The sequence below is a fragment of the Nycticebus coucang genome, chromosome 2 (assembly GCF_027406575.1).
Source record: "Nycticebus coucang isolate mNycCou1 chromosome 2, mNycCou1.pri, whole genome shotgun sequence".
Lineage (NCBI taxonomy): Eukaryota > Metazoa > Chordata > Mammalia > Primates > Lorisidae > Nycticebus > Nycticebus coucang.
Genome location: NC_069781.1, coordinates 7152844 through 7167661, shown reverse-complemented (window position 1 = coordinate 7167661; position 14818 = coordinate 7152844). Strand labels below are relative to the sequence as shown.

Below are 14818 nucleotides of genomic sequence, written 5' to 3'. Positions count from 1 at the left end.
AGGACGGGGAGGGGACTGGGGAAGACAATAGGCTTCGAAGTAACCGGAGTCAGGAGACAGAGTGGAACTGCCAGACTAAGGAAAAAAAGGGCCAAGCACCAGCCTGGGGGGAAGAGGGATGGGAAGCCTTGAAGAAGAGGGAGGCTCAGTCTTTGCCCTGCATTTGGGCTGGGTGGCCAGGGCTCTGTAGGAGTCCCTGTCAAGGGTGAGCCCAAGCAAAGGCTTTTTGGGATTTTAAGTTTCAGTGGCTGGCAGGCCCACAGAGAAAGGGTGGTGTCTGAGGTTGCGTCCAAGACCATCTTCCTCCTTGAAGTTGTCTTCCAAGTGGTGTTTATACTGCCCTGGAACTTCCCTAACCTCCAAGGCCAGGAGGGAAATCTGATGTCATGATTTGGACCCATAAAGTAGATTTCTAGAGAGAGACGGAAAGAACAAAGAGGTGGAGGCTTTTCCAGGTGCCAGACACAAAGGGTTAAAAAAAAAAATGCTGGGTGCCTCCCTGCTGGATGGGCTGGGGACAGGGTTGGAGAGCCAGTGCCCCAAGTCTGCAGGGAGGCCCTGGACTCATCAGGGGCTGGACCTGCTCCAGGGGTAGTGGGATAGGAAGGGTCTGGAGTTTCCGTTTTGAGAAATAACTTGATTCTCCCTCCCCCACTGTTTAAGTAAGACACAACTTTACCAAAAGGTCGCAGTGAAGACACACAGTGCTCACCTCAGGGAAAGGTGCAGGGCTTGAGGTCTGCCGAGAAAGAAATTGGGAAAATTTCCACCCTCTGTGTTATTTGAGGTGTTTATAGCACAGATGACCGGGATAGTACTGGTTTAGGCCTGTGGTCCTGGTGTGATTGCTAAGACTGCCCCCGTTTCACTTCAGAGTGTCCCAGTTTGGACCAGAAAGTACAAGGGCAGGTTATTTATACGTGCGTAACAATCAAGTTTTAATTTAGTAGTGGTGTTTTATATGCGTATTACAAAAAGTTCAGCCCACAGGGAGAGATGACAAAGACCTGTATTTCCCCACAAAGTTGGCCCTGAAGGTGGTACACACAGGAGGGGCCGTGGAAATGGTTGCCCAAGTCCACTCAGCCAGGCCAGGGGGGAAGCAGGTCAGAGGGGAGTCCAGGCCACCTCTAAGAGGAAGCCCTCCATGGCCCAGGAGGAGGGTGAGGGAAGGCGGAGGCAGAGAGGCCCACCCCAACCCCTGTGTGAATCCTGGTTACAATTAGACTCAGTGACACACTTGTTCCCAAGGCCGGAGGGTTCCCTGCAGCCACTCAGAGGCAGGCTTTAGGGGATGTCCTCTGCACAGCTGGGGTACAGCCTGGCTCCTGAGACCCCACACAAGGGTATGGGGTGTGTTGGCAGCCAACACCCCATTGGAGTCCGCTTTTTCTGAGTCTTCCCAAGAGCTCTCCAGGGGTGCACCCCACTAAGCTCAGGTTGGCCGAGGGCCTGGCAGGAGTCAGCTCCGGGTTCACAGGGCAAGGCTGAGCGAGGGAAAGCTCCCAGCAGTGGGAATAGAGGAGGCTGTCCCTGGGGCTGAGTGGGTCCAGCCACTGGACCTGGCTGACTTGTCACCTCCTCGCAGATGCGCCCCGGCTGACGGAGTTGCCCAGGAATATCACTGTGGAGCTGGGGAAGAGTGCCCTCCTGGCATGCCGGGCCACGGGCCACCCACCCCCAATGGTTACCTGGCGCCGTGGAGATGGCCAGCCACTGGGGCCTGCGCAGGGCAGCGGGACTGGGCAGCCCCAGTCGGGAGTGCTGTTCTTTGAAAGTAAGAGAGTGGAACTGGGGAGGGTGGGCAGGGGAGGTGTGATGACTCCCAACGCCCTCACTCCCCCAGCTGGGTGGCTGGGAGCAGCACGCTGACCGTAGCACTGACCTGGCATAGGCTGACGCTGGGTCACATATTGGCTGGGTGACTCTGAACCTGGTCATAATCAGAAGGATAAAACCTGCCACTTGGGTTCGTTAACAGGCCACTGTATAGGGAGGTTTTGTGGGTAACACGTGCGAGGTACTTAGCTGTTCCTGGTCATCAGCCAGCAGGCACGTGCGAGCCTGTATCCGTATTGTGATCATTACAGCTGCATAGGTCACTAGGAAAGTTTTGAGACAGACTGTAGTGTGGTCCATTATTTCACGTCTAAGAAACACAGCCGACAGCATCCTTTCTGATTCACCCCCGCAAGTCTCACCCTGCTGGACTTATTGGTGCCGTCGGGAGGACTCCATTTGTTTTTGTCCACCCGGATTTTACATTTCTTGATTTTAGTGTATCTCAAAACTTTCATAATGACCCACATACGATTACTGCCACTACTATTACCACAACAAGTACTATTACTGCTAGTACGATGACTAGGTCTCCTATCACCCCGACTAATTACTCTGTTACTGCCGCTGCTATTGCTCTTCTACCATCGCTATCACTGCAGCTGTGGGGTGGGATGCCCTGGCAGTCACAGCCGCTGCTTCCTGCCCCTCAGGTGTGGCTCCTGAAGACCAGGCCTCCTATGTCTGTGAAGCTCGAAATGTCTTTGGAAAGGCCCAGGCCAAGGCCCAGCTTGTCATCACAGGACACAGTTTGCTGGTGGATCAGAGGGCCACAGGAGGTGGGGAGGTGCTCCCTGGGGGTACAGGTGGGAGGTGAGACCCCCAGGGAGGCCCCTCGGGGCCACTGCATCCTTTGGGACAGAAGTGTCCGGGGCTGGGTTTCTGGGAGGGGTGTTGGTAACCTGGCTTCCTGGGCAATAACCTGGGTGCTTCAACACTTTAGATTCCCAAGCCTGATGTTTTTACCTGTTCCCTGAGGGAGTGAGGCCTCTGTCTCCCAGACGACCCCTGCAGGGGGTCAAGCATGACTGACACCATCTCCTCTCCCTGCAGTCCCCCCACAGATCGCCAGCAGCGCCTCCGCCGTTCGTGTCGTGCAGGGGCAGCCTGTGTCCCTGCCCTGCGTCATCCTGGCTGGGAGACCCCTCCCGGAGAGGCGCTGGCTGAAGGCTGGCCGGCCTGTGAGTGCTGGGCCCTTGGGATACAGTGGGAGGTGGCGCCCGGGGAAGGGGCTCTGACACACCCATGCCTCAGCCTCTGCTCTGTTTCCGTGCTTTGGACTATCTCATCTTTCCTCCCTTTCTGTTCTGCCTCATTCCAGAACACTCTCTGATAACATGCTTATGGCATTTGCCACTCTCTAAAGTCCTGCCAGTGGTCAGTTGTGGCTGCTGGACCCCTTGGTGCTCAGTAGGATGATCTCATGTTCTGTGAGTGCTGTGGGGAGCCACTTAGTGGTGGCCCAGACACCATGCATTTGTCATCACCCTGTTCCAGGGCAGAGAGGTGACCTGTGCTCTGGATACCTAGTGTATTGCTAGGCACATGGAGGTGGTGTTGTCAGTTCAGATCTACTTGATTTTGTTTCTTTTCTGGTTTTCTCTCCCATTGGCTCTTTCTTCACTGGTTCCTTTTCCTCCGTTCTTCTGCCCCGTCCTCCCCCATGCCCTTGAGACTGTAGGGCCCTCACCCCCAAATTAATATGAGACTCTAGCAGATGAGCAGAGATCTCAGGGAGGCAGCAGCAGCATGGCTGTGTGTCTGGCCTCGCTGACCCTGAACCAGGCTGGTGGAACAGCCTCCAACCGTGCTCCGGGCTGGGCTCCCCCTGCCACTCACTGCCTGTGGAGTCAGGCCCCTTGGCAGACTTGGCAGACAGCTCACGGCTCCCCGAGGAGCCCTCTGCTCTGCCACATCTGAGCTTTAGCCCAGGCTGTTCCCGCCACCAGTACACTTGTCCCTGTCATTTTGGGCTGTCTCTCTCTTATCCTTTAATACCAGCAGTGAGTGTGCTAGATCAGCACAGGACCTTGCCTTGTGCTGTCATCACTTTCATTCCTCCCACCTTCTCTGGAAGGAAGAGCCTATTATTTTCCCCAGTTTACAGAGAGGGAAATTGAGGCTAGAAGAGCTAAATTTACATGGTCAAGATCATGTAACAAGTTAAGAGGCCCAAGTTGGGCTTGAACTCAGGTCTGCTTGAGGCCACAGCCCAACTTTACAACCTTTTAAGACAGAATCTGCAACCTGCAGCCCCTGGGCCATGTCCCATCCATGGCCTGTTTTTTTAAATAAAGCTTTATTAGAACACAGCCACATTCAACTCATTTATGCTTTGTTTATGGCTGTTTTTATGCTATAGCTGTGGAGTTGGATAGTTGAGACAGAGATCATATGGCCTAAAATATGAAATCTCTGTCCCTTTGCAAAAGGTTTGCTGACCCTGCTCCAAGCCCCAGGTTAGGGGCCACCTCCTTTAGAGGGCCTGCTGACCCCCCCCAGCTCCAGGAGGGTCTTTGTGTGTGCATTCCTCCAGGTTCTCAAATTCACAGCACTTTGGAATCACCTGTGGGAGTTTTAAAATATCCTGGTGCTCAGATCTCAACCTTACCCCTTAAACAGAACCTTTGGGGATACAGATCAATTGGTTTCTTTTTAACTCCTTATTTTGAAATAGATGGTTAGTGTTTAAAACTCCCTGGATATTTTCAATATGTAGTCAAGTTTGAGAACCATGGTGTGTGTCGTGTTTAAAATTTTCTTCATATTAACTGTGAATGTCTCCTGACTAAGAATATGACTTAACTCTCTACTCCAAACAGCCCTTGGCACAGCGAGCACTGGTTAGGCATTCATTCATTCATTCATTCATTCATTCATTCAACAGATGCCTGTTGAGCCCTGAGTGGGCACCAGCTACCATGCAGTGGCATGATGTGACGTGCAGCACAGATAGGGACCTGCTCCTAGGCCAGCAGGCTCTGCAGAAGCATGTTTTCATGTCTGCGACTCTCTCTGCAGCCTGGGTGACTAGATGTGACCAGGGCATGTGGGGTGGGGTAGGGAGGAGGCTCCCTGGGAGATGATGCCTTGAGTGGTGGACGTACACACAAAGACCCTCCTCTGCTGGGTGCTGGGGAAGGAGAGGCCTTGGGACTCCTGAGGGCCAGCCAGGGAGTGGCCAGAAGTGCTGAGCGTCCGTTAGCTCAGTGGGGACAGTAGGTGGAATCCCACCTGCTCAACTGTGCTGAGCCTGAGAAAGCTGAGAGCAGAGTACCCCAGATGGGGATCAGGGCAGCCAAGGCGGGTTCAGGCCTACTGGAGGGTTTCTTGGGCCCCTCACCCGAGGTGGGCTGGTGGCATTGTACAGAGGTTCCCCCAGGCTTTACTGTGGACCAGCATGCCCCTACATCACCCCAGGCCCGATGATTCAGACCTGGGGAGTCACAGGAGCCCCCTCTGCTCCTCCCCTGTCTGTGGCCTCATGTGGAGGCTGCCCCTGCTGCAGCCTCAATGCTTCAGCCCTGAGCACTGAAGGCCCTGGCCCAGTCCTGCGTTCCCGAGAGTCTCTCATGGGCCCTGCTTGGGTTAGGTGTCTCACCATGGTCTAGTCTGCCAGGGAGGGGTGGAGTCAGGTGTGCAGAGCTCAGGTTCACTTAGCCATGCAGGATCTGCGTGTAGTAGGTGGATGGACCTCAGGCTCTTGACCTCTCTGAGCCCTGGCTCCTCTGCCGGCCTGCTCCCTGTCATCAGGTGGGCAGTACAGTTTCCCGAAGCTTCTCTCTTAGCTGCCTCTGCCTGGGGCCTGAGGTCCAAGCTGGTGACTCCTCACCCCCCCACCCCCGCAGCTCCCACCAGGCAGCCAGCACTCTGTCCGTGCGGATGGCAGCCTCCACCTTGACCAGGCACAGCAGGGGGATGCAGGGCGGTACCGCTGTGTGGTCACCAATACAGCTGGCTCTCAGCACCGGGACGTGGAGCTGGTTGTCCAGGGTGAGTCCCAGGCCCCAAGGAAGGGAGGGGGCAGGGCAAGGGGACCTTGATCTTGAGCACCTTTGTTTAAAAAAAAAACTGCACAAAAATAATACAAAGCTACTGTTGGGAAATTAGTGACATGTTAAAAAAATACTCTCATAATATCAGAAGCTAAGAACAGCCGGGTTTTACATTTCCCTGTGTGTCTTTTCATGCTTTATACACACCTCTCTCCAATCGTAGCATAATACATGTGTGTATACACCCATGTATGTGTGTGGCATGTGCAGGGCCCAGCCAAAGTAACACCCACTTTAAAGTAGTAGTATTGTGCAAATAAATATAAAACATGGAAATTGGCAGAGAAATATGATAAGAAAAAAACCTTACCATTTCAATCTATGTGACATCTGATCTTTGGTGTTGTCAATACCTTCTGTAGAATCCTGCAGGTTGTTAGGAAAAAGGTGTTATTTATGTTGGACCCTATATGTAGAGAGGATATATATTCTTTATACATAACATAAAAATTCTTTGTGTGTTCTTTATATAATTTATATATAAATTCTCTACCACCTGTTTGTCTATTCTTTACAAATATTTTTAAACCAAACTGGGATGACATGTTTTTTTTCGGGGGGGGGACAGAGTCTCACTTTGTCACCCTGAGTAGAGTGCTGTGGCGTCATAACTCACAGCAACCTCAAACTCTTGGGCTCAAGAGAACCTCTTGCCTCAGCTTCCCAATAGCTGGGACTACAGGCACCTGCCACAACACCCAGCTATTTTTCTTTATTCCTTTTTTTTTTTTTTAAAACAGAGTCTCAAGCTGTCGCCCTGGATAGAATGCTGTGGCATCACAGCTCACAGCAACCTCCAGCTTCTGGGCTTAAGCGATTCTCTTGCCTCAGCCTCCCAAGTAGCTGGGACTACAGGCGCCCGCCACAACACCTGGCTATTTTTTGTTTGTAGTTGTCATTGTTGTTTGGCAGGCCCAGGCTGGATTCGAACCTGCCAGCTCTGGTGTATGTGGCTGGTGCCTTAGCCACTTGAGCTACAGGCACCGAGCCATGCCCAGCTATTTTTAGACAGGGTCTCACTGTTGCTCAGGCTGGTCTCAAACTCCTGAGCCAGGCAGTCCGCCCGCTTTGGCCTCCCAGAGTGCTGGGATTACAGGCGTGAGCCACTGCACCCGGCCTCAACATATTTTCTTTGTTTTGCCACTTACATGTTTCCTTGACAACATGTTATGACTGTTTTCTGTCATAAATATTCAGAGGTTTATGACGTGTAAGATGGCCTGACCCCTGGTTATCTAAGCTGCCTTGTCTGGTTTCTCACGGGTGTGAACACCCTGGGGATGCTTGAACTCCTGCACAAACATGACTGATCCTTGTCTTAGGATAAACTCAATGGTCTGGGTTAAGTTTTGAGTCATAGAGATTGCACGTTTTTAGAGATTTTAGTGTATTTTGCCCAGTTGCCCTGCTACCCAGCGTTGGGTCCCTTCACTCACCCAACCAGGAATCACTGTTCTTTTTAATGTAAGATGAGAAATTTAAAACTAAGTTTGGTTATATTTTGTAATTTCTCAAGTATGTCAACATCTTCTATTTTAAATTGTTCTCATAAAACCCCCAAGGGGAGAATGCACAGTTCCCCATTTTATAGGGGAAAACCACAGTTTGGAAGGGGCCAGGGCAAGAGCCTGGGAGTCCTACTTCCTGGTTAATTCCAACTCGTCAGCAGCCAGCACAGGTTGAGCAAGTCCCATATGCCAGGCTCCGCGAGGTTCCATGTCTGTTTTCACATGTTCTCCACCTGTGACTTCCCTCTGTGCCCGGCGCAGCCTCCTGCGGAGCTGGCGTGAACCGGCTTGGTCTCTCTTGGGCCAGTACCTTTCCATTCAGCAAATGTTGACCAGCCTGGTGCTGTGGCCACCTGGGAGAATCCGGAAGAGCATCTCCTCCCCAAGAGTGGCAGCGTCACAGCCTGGCTCCTGCCTCCCCTCCCGGCTCGTCCATGCCTGGTCACCCCTCCCCTGCTCCTCACAGAGACCACCATTTTCACGCCTGCAAATCCAGGCAGTATCCAGAGTGGATCTGAGACCTGTTTTTAGGTTCACTGTGTTCTGTGAACACTTTTTTCTGCCATTTCTCGTCTGTCCATCCCTGAAGGGATGAGCAGGGAGTTGGGGTTAAATGAGCTTTTTCATTGATGTGGGAATATGGATATTCCCAGAAGATTAGATGGTTTTTCCAGAGTCCCGTAGAAAAGAACGAGTATGCTAGAACGAGCACGCTAGAACAAGCACGCTAGCTCTGAGCACTGGCTGCCTTCAGTCTGGGGGGGTGAGTGGATGGTGGCCAGACAGTGACAGCTATAGACATCGTGCCATTTTTATTGTCCTGTTGACATTTTTAAAATTGCAAAATATACATGACATAAAATATATCCTCTTAATATCTGAAGTGGGCAGTCTCATGGCGTTAAGTGCATTTGCATTGAGTACCCACCACTACCATCCACATCTAGAACTTTGGTGTCATCCCCAACTATCCTAACTGAAGCTGTGTACCCAGTACACACGGCCTCCCCTCCCCTCTCTCCCCCAGCCCCAGGAACCAGCACTCTGGTGTCTAGTGCTCGGAATCTGCCTATTCTAGATAGCGCGTGTCCTCGGACTCACACAATAGTTGCCCTCCTGTGCCTGGCTGATTTTTGCCTAGCATGTTTTCAAGGTTCATCCAGGTTGTGGCAGGTGTCAGAGTTCCTTTTTAAAAAAATAAATACACTGGAACTCCTGACTTTTGCTGTCTCTATAGTTCTTCCTTTTCCAGAATGTCACACAGTTGGAATCGATTTCCTCCTTTTTAAGGCTGAATGATATTCACAATGTGTGTAGACCACATTGTGTTTATGAGTCACTGTCTGTGGACATTTGGGTGGTTTCCACCTTTTGGCTATTGTGAGTATTGCTGCTGCGAACATTGGCTTATGAGATTGGTTTATTTATAAAAGTGCCACCTAGAATCCATCCCACTGCAACCCACCACGTCACCAATGAAGGGGTTCCGGCCTCTCTCCCCTGCATCGCCACAGGAGTTCCTACCCCCACCATCACCTGGACCAAGGTAGGCAGAGCCTCTTACGTCGAGGGTAAGCGGAGAGGTAGGCCAATGCCTTGTAGAGAGGGGTGTGGGCTCTGATGTCACCTGCGCCTTTGCCCTAGGAAGCCAATGCCCTGACCTCCAGGGGCCCCCACTACAATGTGAGTGAGGATGGCACCCTGATCATTGCCCAGCCGTCTGCCCAGGATGCAGGGGCCTATGTCTGCACGGCCACCAATGCTGTGGGCTTCTCCAGCCAGGAGATGCGGCTTTCTGTCAACAGTGAGTGATGGCGGGCCCTGTCCTGGGAGAGGGTCTCAGCAGGCATGCAGGCAGAGAGTGGTTCATCTCAGCCCTTTGGAACTGGATGGGGAGAAGCCAACATGTTAACAAGGCCCTTCATGGCACCTGCTCACCTTGGCAACTCCTCGCCTGCCTCTCTCTGCCCCAGACCCTCTGGTCTCTTTTTCGTATCTCAAATCATCCTGTGTCAGGGCCTTTGCACCCATGAAATTCCTTCAGTTTGGAATGTTCTTCCCCCTCCTCTTGGCCCAGCTCACTGCTCCCATACATCAGATCTCAGTGTCACCCAATCTGCTGGGGTCAAGTCACCTTGCTGTAAATCAGTGGTTCTCAACATTCCTAATGCCATGGCCCTTTAATACAGTTCCTGCTATTGTAAATGCTACAATAGTCCCTTCATAGCACCCATCCCAAATATGATTAATTAATTACATATAGAGCTTTTGGGTACTAGTATTCCTCTTGGGCCCTGGACACAGTGAGGACCAGGTGGGACCTTGCCCAGGGCCATCAGAGCAATATAGCCATCTAGCAGGTGATTTTGGACGTGCAGAAGCGGGGAACTAAGTGGAAACCCTTGGATGCAAGGCCCCTGACCTTGCTGGTCCCTCTGAGGGTTAAGGTCGTAGGACCACCTCTAGGGGAGCTGTCCCATAGCCCCTGCCCTGCTCACACCTGCTTCCTGCTCCAACAGCCAAGCCCAGGATCCGTGTGAACGGGTCACAGGACATGGACGTGCCTCTGAGGATCACAGCAAAGGCTGGCCAAGAGGTGACCCTGGACTGCGAGACTCAGGGCTCCCCACCCCCACTGGTCACCTGGACAAAGGACTCGTATCCTGTGCCACCTGTCACCAGCAGGTAACCCCAATCCTATGACCCCACATCAGAGAGATCACTGACCTGGTGGGGGTGTCAACCCTGTGGAAACTCCCAGGGGATGCTGGCTGGCTTTGGAACACCGGGCTGCTGTCTGTGAGACCCAGGAGCCTCTAAGGGGCCCTCTGGAGGGTTCATGGGAGCCCAGGAGGAGATGCCTTGTGTACCAGCTGCTGGGTGCCATATACAGGATCTCGTTTAATGTGCATGGCAGCCCTTGTCATCTGAACCGAACTGAGGACACTGAGGCTCAGCTAGGTGTGTGAGCTTCTTGTGGTCACCTAATTAGAAAAGAAAAGTCAGAGATGAGACAGAGTCCCGACCATGACGCATGCTACTGTCCCACCTGCTCTGAGGGCCAGGTGTCTGGAGGCAGGGCTTTCTGACTCAGTTGCTCCATGTGGGGATGCTGGGAGTGGGTGGACAGTGAAGAGGCCATGCGTCCTTCAAAGCCAAGCCATGTCCCGCCAGGAGCAGGTGTGGGGAAGGCCAGTTCCAACCGACAGAAGGGCCCTTGACTGTGATGGGGAAGGGGCTGTGGCTCAGGCTGGTGACATCAGCCCTGGCAAGGTCTTTGAAATGTTCCAGACGGAACAGGCTGCTCTGTAACACCCCCTTGGACCCTCACACATGTGTCTCTGCGTCTCAGAACATCTGTTTGCTAAGCCCTGCCAAACTTTGCAGCCATGCACCCCTCAAGGTGGCTGGAGAACCGGGAGCTGGCAGTGTCGCAGGGCCCCCCATGCCCTGTTGGCGTCGCTGCAGCTCAGTTTGTGGTGCAGGGGTGTGGAGGTGCTGAGGGAGCCTGCATCTCCCCCAGAAAGTCCAGTCCTCACTCCTTAGCTGGGCAGTGACCAGAGGCCGGCAGGATGCTTGTTTATTTATGGCTTGTTGCTGAAGCGGGGAGCCACATTCCCATTTGTTCACCCGTTAATAGATCAACTGGGAGCCGTAATTTATTTGCAAAAGCTGCTTTTGCAATCCTAGGGTTTTGTTCTGTTCCTACTCCCTCGCCCTCTCCCTTCTTGCTGGCTCACATTTTTTTCTCTGGAGACGTGTGAGATTCAGGAGTTCATCTCAACGTGGGAGGAAGTGTGCCTGGGGTGGGGCTCAGTGCCCGTCCCTTCTTAGTCGGTTGACCTCGGGTGGCCACTGGCTCCTCCTGGCCTGCGCCTCCATGCATAACCTGGGCCGCCCAGTGGCGCTGGGATGGGCCAGCAGGGCTCCGCGTGGCAGTTGCTGAAAGATCCCTCGCTTCCACACTGTTTCTCCTGCTGCTGTTTTTTGCAGACTCGGGCTTTGTTTCCAGCTTCTAGGAAATGATCCTCATTTTGCCATATCTGCTCTCTCTTTGAATTCTCACCCACTTTTTTAAATATAAAAACTTCATTGGGATGTGATTCACATGCTGTATCATACTCTGTTGGAAGTATGATAGAGCTCAGCTTTTCTCGGCATATTCTGGGTTGGGCAGCTGTCACCATAGTCAACTTTAGAACATTTTCATCGCCCTGCCCCAAACCTCCACACCCCCGTTCAGCCCCACCCCAGCCCTGCCCAGTCCCTGGTAACCGCTATGGCACATTCTGTCTCACTGGATTCTCTATTCTGGACACTTCATTTAAATGGAATTGTGTGTGGCCGTTTGCATCTGGCTTCTTACACCTACCAGAATGTTCTCTAGGTTCCCCCAGTCATAGCACCAGCAGCACTTCGTTCCTTTAATGGTTGAATAGTGCCCCAGGGTGTGGAGGCACCTGTCATTTATCTGCTCTCTGGCAGATGGACATTGGGGTGATTCCCACCTCCCAGCGACCTTGAGTGACCTCACTTCCCACTGCACCTTAGACTTCACTCTCAGGCTCTGGGGCTCCCTGCCGCGGGCTGGTGCTTTTCTCACACAGGGTGAAGCTCAGTCCCCCTTGGACACACACGACTCCTTCTCAGCCCCACAATGACTCATGGAAAATGGAGATTTAAACTGGCCCATGGAAAACACACACCAGGACTGGCTGTCGGTCTGCTCCCCTCCCCCCACCCCCACTCTTCTTCCTTCCCCGAGGGGCCCCGCAGCTGGACCTCGAGGCTGCCACTCTGGAAGCCCCAGAGCCGTTGAGCTGTAGCTGTTCATGCCCCTCCAGGGCCAGCTCACAGCCCTGACGTAAGGAGCCAGCGCCGTCCACACCACCCTCACCCCGCTTGTTCTCCTCGGCTGGGACTCACACTCCATCCACCTTGCTGAGCTGCCTCAAGGACACAGCCCTGCAGTCGCCCCATCCTCTGTCCTTCGAGAAGGACTGAGCCTGCTCCCCGTGCTTCTGCGGCACAGTCAGGGCTGGGAGCCAGGCTGTGCCGCACCTCGGAGCCCTTCCTCCTGCCACCCCAGTGGGGGGTGGTGTGAACAACGCTGTGCCCACTCCTCTGAGGACACAGAAACACAGGAGTGGGCGACTAGAATCCTAGCCACACAACTCCAGGGCTGGGCCCTGACTCCCACAGATACCAGCACACACGGAACGTGTACACACAGACACAGACGTGGACGCACACACAGACACCCAGACATGTACACAGGCATGTACGCACACAGACACACACGGGCTCACACACACCAGCCTCTGGGCCAAGGTCAGGTGGGCCTCTGCTCTCTCTGGAGAGCCTGGGGGAATGTTCTGAACTCAGAAAGTCCTGATGGGAAAGAAGCATCCGAGGAGCTTGAATCCCGCCCTGTTCTGAACCCCACCCATGTCCCAGCCCCTCTGATCTGCTCACGTCCATGCAGATGCTGCAGTAGGATTAAATCTCGCACTTCCTACTTTCTGCCCTTATCACCGATTCTTTTTCATTTACTCAATTTCTTGATTCATCCTGGCTTCATGCCAGCTACTTTTTTAATTTTAAAGGGCAAAATAACATTCCAGGGCACTCAGCTCTCGTCGTTGCTAAGCTGTTCCCTGTTTGGGGCATGTGCTTCGCCGCCAATTGTCAGCAGTAATAAATGGGCTGTCGGGACATCTTCGCAAAAACGCTCCTCTTTATCTCCTGGGTCAGTCCCTTGGGAATAGTCCTGAAATCAAACAGCTAAGTCCGAGGGTGGGAACGGTCACTGGGTACTTCTTATTCTGTGGACTGATTTTTTTTTTTTTTTTGAGACAGAGTCTCACTTTGTCACCCCCGGTAGAATGCCATGGCGTCACAGCTCATAGCAACCTCAAACTTTTGGGCTCAAGTGATTCTCTTGCCTCAGCCTCCTGAGTAGCTGGGACTATAGGCGCCTGCCACAACGCCTGTCTATTTTTAAAGGCAGGGTCTCACTCTTGTTCAGGCTGGTCTCCAACCTGCAAACTCAAGAAATCCACCCCCCTCGACCTCCCAGAGTGCTAGGATTACAGGCATGAGCCACTGTGCCTGGGCTTGTGGACTGATGTTTTTGAAAAGAACATCTGAGTTATGAATTCAAAATTGAAGTCAACATATCGACTGAACAATGTTGGGTACCCAGGGCTGTGCCACATGCAGCCTTGGAGATAAAAGACATGGGCTGTGGTGGTGTGTGGGATCAGGCTGCTAAAGACCTCAGGTCCTCTCTTGGCCTCACCCCACTCAGTGGACCCAAAGGACCCTGGCCCTTTAGGGCCTCAGTCTTCCCACCTGAGAAATGAAAGTGCAGGGGACAATGGCCAGGGAGTATCTAGGCTCTGGTCCCACGACTCAGTCTGGGGATGCTGGGGCGAGGCTGTGTTTCTAGGCAACAGTGTTTGTTTGTGATTCTGATGAGGAGATGAGACGGCTGTGAGTGCTCCTGGCTTCAGCTCCAGCTCCCGGAGGCAGCCGGCCAGGGTCCCTCACAAGGCCAAATCCCAAATCCCAAACACGGGGGTGGGGGTGGGGTGGGAGATGGAGCTGCTTCTCCCTCATTATCCAGGCTGTCTTATTTCCCTGTTCCCACCTCCCTTCTCCTTTGCCCCTTCTTAAGGATGCTGTTGGTCCACCTGTCCCCTCTTCTGGAAGGGGGCCGCTGGCCTGGGTAACCAGAGGCATGACGTTAGGCCTATAGCTGAGGGGCTTGCCCCCATGAGCCAGTGGCATGCACAGACTCCCCAAGGGCCCTGCATAGGGTCTGTGCCTTGGTGGATCCTTGAAGCTCTCGCTGGTTCCTGGTCTGGTGGCCCTGAGGTTGGGTCTTGTCAGCCCATGGCCAGGGGGTCTCCCTGGAGAACATCTAAGTGAACCGACTTTCAGAGGCAGACATTGAGCTCAGGGCAGCAGTTGAAAAGTTTGTCAAGTCCTGCTGTCAAGTGCCCTGACCAGCTGAGTGGCTGTGGACACCAGAACTGTGTGTTCAGGGGCTCTGTCTTCTCCTTGGTGAAAGGGGGTGATGGCAGTGGGAACTACAAGGTACAGTGTCAAGCGGGAGTGTGCTTTGCTGTACAGTGCCACACAGAAGGCTCCCAGTAGTTGACAGCTGTTGTGGGCGCCGGCCCCGCTCCTGTTAGCAGCCCCAGCATTGCTGCTGGTTTGGTGCTGCCCGGGCTTGTGGGGACGTGCCGCTTTCCTGCTCTCTTCCTCTTGTACATTGTACTTGGCCGTTTGGTCTATGTCGGCTTCCTCTTCCTACACTTCTCCAGCTTGCCTTTTCCGCCTGTGGCTTCCAGACAAGGGCCTGTGGTGCTGGTCTCCATTTGTGAGACAGGTACCCTCCAGGTCAGGCTT

The 14818-nt window shown here is 53.3% G+C and overlaps 1 protein-coding gene across 1 annotated transcript in view; it reads left to right on the top strand.

Moving 5' to 3' along the window:
• The window catches only part of HMCN2 (hemicentin 2), a 141032-nt gene that overhangs the window by 43569 nt on the left and 82645 nt on the right, over window positions 1-14818 (top strand). The window contains exons 16-22 of the mRNA XM_053559715.1: window positions 1589-1777; window positions 2493-2618; window positions 2893-3020; window positions 5688-5832; window positions 8836-8948; window positions 9047-9206; window positions 9922-10087. Of these exons, the coding sequence (XP_053415690.1) occupies window positions 1589-1777; window positions 2493-2618; window positions 2893-3020; window positions 5688-5832; window positions 8836-8948; window positions 9047-9206; window positions 9922-10087 (1027 nt within the window). The remainder of the gene's footprint in view (window positions 1-1588; window positions 1778-2492; window positions 2619-2892; window positions 3021-5687; window positions 5833-8835; window positions 8949-9046; window positions 9207-9921; window positions 10088-14818) is intronic.